At 62.5% G+C, this 7,617-nt stretch overlaps 1 protein-coding gene across 1 annotated transcript in view; it reads left to right on the top strand.

The window, feature by feature from the left end:
* Positions 1-7,617, top strand: part of CDHR2 (cadherin-related family member 2) — a gene marked incomplete at both ends in the record, with an annotated part of 8,251 nt that overhangs the window by 218 nt on the left and 416 nt on the right. Inside the window, 22 exons of the mRNA XM_009582475.1 lie at positions 84-149; positions 241-380; positions 646-699; positions 923-1,012; positions 1,632-1,721; positions 2,288-2,410; positions 2,489-2,632; positions 2,774-2,849; positions 3,044-3,150; positions 3,229-3,459; positions 3,551-3,706; positions 3,909-4,076; positions 4,349-4,410; positions 4,499-4,739; positions 4,845-5,081; positions 5,364-5,433; positions 5,521-6,135; positions 6,401-6,472; positions 6,753-6,802; positions 6,916-7,067; positions 7,280-7,382; positions 7,463-7,551. Coding sequence (XP_009580770.1) covers positions 84-149; positions 241-380; positions 646-699; positions 923-1,012; positions 1,632-1,721; positions 2,288-2,410; positions 2,489-2,632; positions 2,774-2,849; positions 3,044-3,150; positions 3,229-3,459; positions 3,551-3,706; positions 3,909-4,076; positions 4,349-4,410; positions 4,499-4,739; positions 4,845-5,081; positions 5,364-5,433; positions 5,521-6,135; positions 6,401-6,472; positions 6,753-6,802; positions 6,916-7,067; positions 7,280-7,382; positions 7,463-7,551 — 3,136 coding nt within the window. The remainder of the gene's footprint in view (positions 1-83; positions 150-240; positions 381-645; positions 700-922; positions 1,013-1,631; positions 1,722-2,287; positions 2,411-2,488; positions 2,633-2,773; positions 2,850-3,043; positions 3,151-3,228; positions 3,460-3,550; positions 3,707-3,908; positions 4,077-4,348; positions 4,411-4,498; positions 4,740-4,844; positions 5,082-5,363; positions 5,434-5,520; positions 6,136-6,400; positions 6,473-6,752; positions 6,803-6,915; positions 7,068-7,279; positions 7,383-7,462; positions 7,552-7,617) is intronic.

The following is a 7,617-nucleotide window of genomic DNA, read 5'->3' as shown; positions in this document are numbered from 1 at the left end:
GGTAGCTGCTGCTGGGCACGGGGGTGCAGGGTGCAGGCAGAGCCTGGCACAGGGGTGGTGCTCAGCACATCTCCTCCTTGTAGTTTCAGGCAACACAGCCCCCTTCTTCAACATGACCATCGTCAATGTGCCCGAGGACCTGGAATTGGGTGAGTGGGGCAGCCTCGGGGAGGCCCCGGCATGCAGGAGGAGCGGCCAGGGGAGGCCCTGGGCAGGGGCTGATGCTGCCCATGTCCCCAGGCAAGCATGCTTTCCAGCTGACGGCTATTGACATAGACGGGGACCCGCTCACCTACAGCATCAGCGGGGCAGACGCCTTTTACTTCTCTCTCAATGCCCAGACAGGCAACGTGACGCTGCAGAACTCCCTGGACCGCGAGGTGAGGGCAGAGACCGGGGCAGATGTCCCTGCCTGAGCTGGGGGGTCTGGGGTGACATGGACAGAGGGCAGAGCCGTGAGTCCTGTGGGAGAGCTGCTCATGGCAGTACTGTGGGTGACTCCCTGGCCCCGAAGCCCAGCTCCAGGAGAGCCGTCTGGGAGGAGCATCCCACCCAGGGGTGGTGGGTGGGAGGGCATTGGGGCTCAGCCATCCAAGGATCAAGCTCTGCCTGGCCCTGACCAAGTCCTGCCTTGTGTCCCTCCAGTTCCTGGCCAGGCTCACCATCACTGTCAAGGTGTTCGATGGGGTGAACGACGCAGTGAGTTCCAGGGCACGGGCTGGGTGGCTGCAGCAGGTGACGGGGAGGGGAGCAGGGTCTTAGCGGGACTGTGGATGAGGCTTAGTGGGGAAGGGGCCTGGAGGTGGGCTTGCCCAGGGGCCAGTGATGCTGGCTGGCTTTGGAGCCGGGCGGGCATGGGGTGCCCAGCTCTGCCGGACATGATCACCCGCACTCACCCTGTGCCCTCCCTGACACCCGGTAGGTGTCCAGAAAGCTCACAATCATCGTGGACGACCGTAATGACAACGCCCCAGTCTTTCAGCATCTGCCATATAACACCTCCATCCCCGAGGTACCTCCCTGGGACCTCCCAGCCTGCCACGGGCAACGGGGCAGGGGTGCTGGGTGGGTCCTGTGGCATGGGTGTGCTGGCAGCGGGACAACAATGTGCCAGGAACGAGGTGACCCCACGCCTGGGTGTGTGGTGACGGTGTGCCTGGACGTGGGGTGATGGTGCAGCCAGCAAGGCTGACCTGGGAGTGCTCAGTGCCGGGGCTGTTCCCGGCGGGCGCCTCTGTGCCAGCCTGAGGCACTGGCGTGTGCTGGGACTCTGCCCTTGCGATGAGTTTCTCACCAGGGAGTGCCCGAGCTGCCGCTCAGCCCGGGCCAAGGTGGGGCTGGATCAGAGTGCAGACGGGGTGTGGCGCTGAGCTCAACCCCCCTCTGGCAGCCCCAGGGCTGGGGTGCAGCCCCTGCTCCCAGGGACCCCCAGGGAGGGTGGCAGGGGGGATCTGGCCTCTGCCCGGTGTGAGCAAGGGCAGCAGCTCATCCCTGCGTGGCCCATGGCACTGGGCAGCCCCTGAAGTCCTGTGGGGCCAGAGCACCCCAGAGCAGGGCTGGCAGGGGCCGTGCCCAGCACCATGCCCCCTGCTCTTCCGGGTGATGCCACCACCACCCCGCTGTGTGCCCAGAACATGAAACTCGACAGCATCATCTACACCGTGTTTGCCAGTGACAGCGACACTGGGAACGCCTCCATAGTCAGCTACAGCATCGAGGAGGTGAGCACGGGGCTGAGCCTCAACACCCCGGGCATTGCCCTGGCCAGGGGCTCAGCGTGCTGGTGTTTGGGGGGCTGGGAGGATGCTGGGGGTCCCGGGACCTCCCCAGCAAGCACTCCGTGCCAACAGGAAAACAACTTGGCTCAAGTGCATGAGCCAGGGCAGGCCCTGGCATCTCCCCTGGCTGAGCCTGCCTACTCCCTGGCACCAAGCAGGGGTTCATGCCTGCTGGAGAGCAGCAGTGCGTTGCAGAATGGGGCATGCCATACCCGAAACCCACCCCTGAGCCACCTCCGTGGGGCAGACGTGCTAGGGGACCCAGCTGGGGGCAGCCCCATGGCTCTGGGGGAGCAGGGATATGTGTTGGGTCAGGAGGGCTGGCTCTGCACCCGCTGGGCAGCGGGTGCAAGGTGCTGAACAGTTGCAAACTGGGGACGAGCCAGGTGGTAGGGCGTCCCCACGGCCCATGGGCCAAGCCTGGCAGAAGGATGGGGGTTGAGCCCACATCTCTGCTGGGGCACCTTTGCTCCCTGCCTTGGTGACATGGGGTGATGTCCCCCGCCCAGGTGATCCCAGACAGTGCAAAGAATCGCTGGCTTTTCTACATCCTGCCCAACGGGAACGTGGTGCTCAATGGCTCACTGGACTATGCCAAGAACACCTTCTACCAGCTCAAGATCCTCGCCAAGGTGGGGGGCCAGCAGGGCCAGGGGTGCGAGGCTGCCAGGTAAGGGTGCCGTGGGACTAACGGGTGCTCTGCTCCCCAGGACGGCGGAGGGTTGCTGCATGGTGTGTTGACCTTCCAGCAGAGCTCGACCTACCTGTCCCTGATCGTCCGCGACCTGCCCAACCTGGACCCACGGTTCCTCAACGAGCCCTATTCCAGCTCCGTGCCCGAGAACTGCGCCCTGGTAAGGAGCCCACCTGCCCCAGCGGCATGTCCCCACCCCTGGCCCTCCCTGGGGGCTCTGATGCCCTGGGTGTCTGGGCTACCGGGCATGGGGGCAACTGGAGACGTCATGGGTCCTGCCCTGATGGCCATATCCCCGCAGGGCACCACTGTGCTGACTGTCACCGCCATAGACAGAGACACAGGGGTGAATGATGAAATCTCCTACAGCATCACCAGTGAGTGATGGGGCAGGTCAGAATGGGTAGGGAGTGAGCAGTGGCAGGGTGGGATGGGCAGGGGGGATGATCAGGCAGCCCTGGGGACTGGTTCTGGGCTCCTGGGTGCTGCCAGCCTGCCCTGGTGGCAGAGAGAGGGCTAGGCCTGTGTTTCCCAGTGGCTGCAGCTGGTTCCTGCTGTCCCCTTGTCCTAGATGCCAGTGTCCCCTTTGCTATCAGTGCCACGATGGGCACCATAACTGTGAGCGGGCCCCTGGACCGTGAGCAGCTGCCAAGTGAGGAAGTGCTGCTGGAAGTCATGGTGAGTAGGAGCAGCAAGGGAAACCCCATCCTTTTCCTCTCCCTGGGCTCCTCCAACCCGCTCTTTCCTCCTGCCCAGGCTCGTGAGAAGAACCTGGACATCCATGGCAAGGTGGCACAGGCCAGCACCCTGGTGGCAGTCACGGTGACCGATGTCAATGACAACAAGCCCCAGTTCTACCACTGCTCCCTTCCCAGCTGTGACTTCTCCACCAGTGCCCAGAACAACTTCAGGGGCAACATCATAGAGCACTCCTCCTCCAGACTGCCCGTGTCCAACCTCAGCATCGTTGCCCACGACCCGGACAAGGTGGGAGCTTGTCCAGGGGGCTGGGCTGGGGTGCAGGTGCCCGTCCTGGCTACACCACCCACCCTCACTCCTGTGCATCTCTCCTCGGCAGGGCATCAACAGCAACTATGAGCTGTACCTGCAGGGTCCGAATGCCAGCGCCTTCACTGTCTCCCCCACAAAAATTATGGGTACAGGGGAGGTCCAGCTCCTGGTGCAAGACCCATCCTCTGTGGACTACGAGATAAGCCATGTCATGGTGGTGCAGGTTCGCCGTGGGGACAGCCCCTGCTCCCTGCGTATGCCAGGGCACAGAGGGGACACAGCCCTTCTCCTGCAGGGTTCAAAAGCCAAAGCAGAACATGGCTCTGCCCTGGCAGCTTGTTTGGTTCAGAGGATCTGGAGTGTAAGAGGTCTCTATCTCATGCTTGGGGACCCATGCGAGACACTGTCCCTTCTCCATCCTGCAGATCATTGCTAATGACATGGGGAACCCCACAGACTGCTGCTCCACAGCCACCGTGACCATCGATCTGACTGACAGCAACGACCACATCCCTGAGTTCCCCCAGAGCACCTACAACCTGAGCGTGATGGAGAACAGCCCTGCTGGCACCATCATCTCCCCAAACATCACGGTCAGGCGCTGGGCAGGGAGAAGGCACAGCTTACATCCCCCAAGCAGGGCGCTGGACACGCCTGGCACTGCTGGTGCAGCTCGCGTTGAGGGCACTGGTCTCTCCGTGCACACGGGAAGGAGACAGTTGCCAGCGGGCACACAGGGTGTGGGACCACATGCCCATCAGGGCCATGTGTTTGGGGTGCTCACTGCCAGCAGCTGTGCCCCAGATTCATCACTGCCCTGGGGGCTGAGGTGGATTGACAGGATGCTTCTTTCTCTCTGTTTTAGGCCTATGATCCGGACAGCGGTGTCCTGGGCCAGATCACCTACCAGCTGCTCCCAGAGAGCATGTATGTAGGGGCACGGCCAGCTACAACTGGGGCATTGTCCCGGGGAGGACTGGCCTGAGCCCTGGTGACGGCTCCATGTGTGCCGTAGCCGCAAAACCTTCACGGTGAATGCCACGACTGGGGCAGTGCTGGTGCAGAACGGAAGCTTGCTGGACCGGGAGACTCGCTCCATCTACTACGCCAACCTCCAGGCCAAGGATGGGGGCAACCTGGTGGGCACCACCGTGCTGGAGATCACCGTGCTGGATGACAACGACATGCCACCCATCATCACTGGCTCCTACTTCATCTCAGTGGAAGAGGGGCAGAATGTCAGTACGCAGATCCAGGTGTGCGCTGCCAGAGGTGGAGAGGACAACAGAGGGCTGTTGGAGAGGAGTAGGGACTGTCCCTGAGGTGCCGGACAGCCCTGTTCCAACCCCTGACCTTTTCAGGCCATCGACAATGACGAGCCTGGCAACCGCAACAGCAAGTTGGGCTACAAGATCTTGCCAGGACCATTCAGCAACAACTTCACCATCAACGCGGCCACGGGTGAGATGCACAGCAAGGAGCCGCTGGACCGCGAGGCCTTGGAAGATGAGCGGGGGCAAATGGTGGTGACAGTGGAGGTGTATGACCATGGCGTGCCGCAGCTCAGCACCTCAGTGAACGTCACCATCACTGTGGGGGTGAGCCCTGGGCACAAGCGGGGACACGCTGGGGCAGGCGGAGGCTTGGAGCTGGGATGTAAGGGCAGGGAGGGGACGTGGGATCCCTGGCCGTGGCAGGAGCACCATGTCCCCAGATTCTCTGTGGGGGTAGAGGGAATAGTTGATGCAGAGAGGCAGAGAGGGCTTGTGTGCCTCCTGCCTGTGGGCAGGCAGCTGTCCACGCTCCTGCCCCCAGCCTGCTGTGGGGGACCCTCTTTCCTGGAGCAGCCAGGACTTTTCCATGGCCTTTATCTCCTGCAGGACGTGAACGACAATGCACCCATATTCCTCAACCAGTCCTATGAATTCTCAGTCTTTGAAAACTCTCCAGGTAGAAGCTGCGTGGCCAGGCTCGTGGGACCGGCAGTGTCCCAGAGTCACTGCTTACTGGCCACTGAGTGTCTGCCTCCACCTGCAGGGTCCCGTGTGGGTGACGTGGAGGCCACAGATGCTGACCGGACGGAGATCAATTCCCGCATTTCCTTCCTACTTCAGAGGGGCAGTGGCTCCAGCAACTTTTTGATCCGCTCGTCCCACCTGGGGTCAGGGCACTATCGTGGGCAGCTGTCCGTGGACCCCGACATGATCCTGGACTATGACACCCTGAAGCATAAGTTCCTCTCCTTGGTGGTGCTGGCGAGGAACACAGCCGTGGACAATGTGGGGGACACCGCCAACGTCTCGGTGGTGGTCCACATCCTAGACATCAACGACGAGCCCCCCAAGGTCCTGCCAACCTCACTGCAGGACGTGCACGTGAGCGAGAACGGCACGCAGCAGGGTCTGGTCTGCAGGCTGGCTGCCTCCGACCCAGACACCAACCACTCGCTGGTCTTCGAGGAGCTGGCGGTCGCCTGCTTCAAGGGGGAGAGCAGCGCTGGGGAGGTGTGCTGGGACTGGTTTGTGCTGGCATCGAACGGCTCGGTGCTGGTGAACAGCTCGGACATTGACTATGAGCTATGTGACAGGGTGGTGCTCACGCTGCATGCTGAAGACCTGTACACTGAGAAGGGCGAACGCTACAGCGAGAACGGTATGGCACCCATTCCCCACTCCTTCCACCACCACTGGGCATGGTGGGCAGTGGGATCTGCCTCTCCCACCTCCCAGGAGGAGCTGTGGGGAGCAGGGCAGGAGCCAGGCAGTTTGGCAATGGAGGGAGGGTGTCCCCAACTCTTTTGGTCCCTGCCACAGGGACCTGAGCCTGCTGGGAGGACAGGGCTCCCACGGGCAGCAAAGGAGGGTGCTGCAGGGCTGCTCTGTTGATGACCGGAGCTCTGCTTTTGGGACATTTGCAGAAACCCTGAAGATCCTCATCACCGATGTGAATGACAACACGCCACTCTTCCTGCCCATCTTGGAGACCTTTGGTGAGCAACCAGGGCCAGTGCGTCCTGTGGGCTCCTCTCTGCACCTGCACGTGCTCTGCCACGTTCCCCAGCGGTGGGGACCTTCCCCCAGCCAGGGCAGGGCTGAGAGGTGCAGGGGCCAGGCTGGGGTTACTCGATGCTTTCCTTGAAGGCTGTGGGGCTGAGGGCAGCGGGGGGATGCTCAGAGCTCTGTTGAGCCCCAGGGCTGTGCAGGACATGGGGTCTGCAGCAAGCCTGGCTGCACACAAGCATGACTGCACTGTCCATCTGTCCCCGGCAGTGGTTGTCCCCGAAATCTCTCCTGTGGACCTGCAAGTGGCTACCGTGAAGGTGAGGAGCTGGGGTGAGGAGCTCCCAGTCTGTGGAGCCGGGCTCACCCGTCCCCGCTGTGGGCAGGTGGTGGCTGTTCCCATCCGTGCTCCTGCCACGCTTTGTCCCTGCAGGCCACAGATGCTGACTCGGGGCTGAGGGGAACCATCACCTTCTCCATTGTCAGTGTGGTGCTTGTGGAGGACAATGGGGTCAGCCGGCCCTTCGAGAACCTCTTCAAGGTGGTGACAACACCCGAGCAGGACAGCTACGTCGGGAGCATCCAGTGAGGCCGGGGGTCTGGGCTGGGGTGGGGGGAACGCAGCTTCGCTCCTGCCTGCTGCAAGGCAGAGGTGCAGGCAGTGCCAGCGTAGGCTGGCAAAGGATCAAAGCCATCCTGGGGTCCTGCCCTGGGCATGGTGACAGGGTAGAGCTTGGGGGATGGCGGTGCCTTCCCGGGTATGTCCCATGGGATCGCTGATGTCCCCATCCTCGCAGGGTGGCCAGCAACCTTGATGGCTCGCTGAAAGGGCAGTACCAGGTGACGGTAGAGGCTCGGGACGGCGAGGCACCAGTGCACACAGCACAGACCGTGCTGAACGTGAGTGTCACCCCCGTACCCCCATCTGGGGACACCCCGCACCCTGCCCAGCCCTGCTCACCCCTGCTCTCCCTGCGCAGATCTTTGCGGTGGATCAGAGCTACCGCGTTCGCCTCCAGTTCGTGACAACAGTGGATGAAGTCCAGAGTAACTCTGAAAATATCAAAGTGTAAGGGGTGCCAGGCTGGGGGAGGTGGGTGCATGGCTGTGCAGCAGGGAACACGAGCGTGCAGGC

Source organism: Fulmarus glacialis, unplaced genomic scaffold (genome assembly GCF_000690835.1).
Source record: "Fulmarus glacialis isolate BGI_N327 unplaced genomic scaffold, ASM69083v1 scaffold22307, whole genome shotgun sequence".
NCBI classification, from domain to species: Eukaryota; Metazoa; Chordata; class Aves; order Procellariiformes; family Procellariidae; genus Fulmarus; species Fulmarus glacialis.
This window is presented reverse-complemented; position numbering and strand designations above follow the sequence as displayed.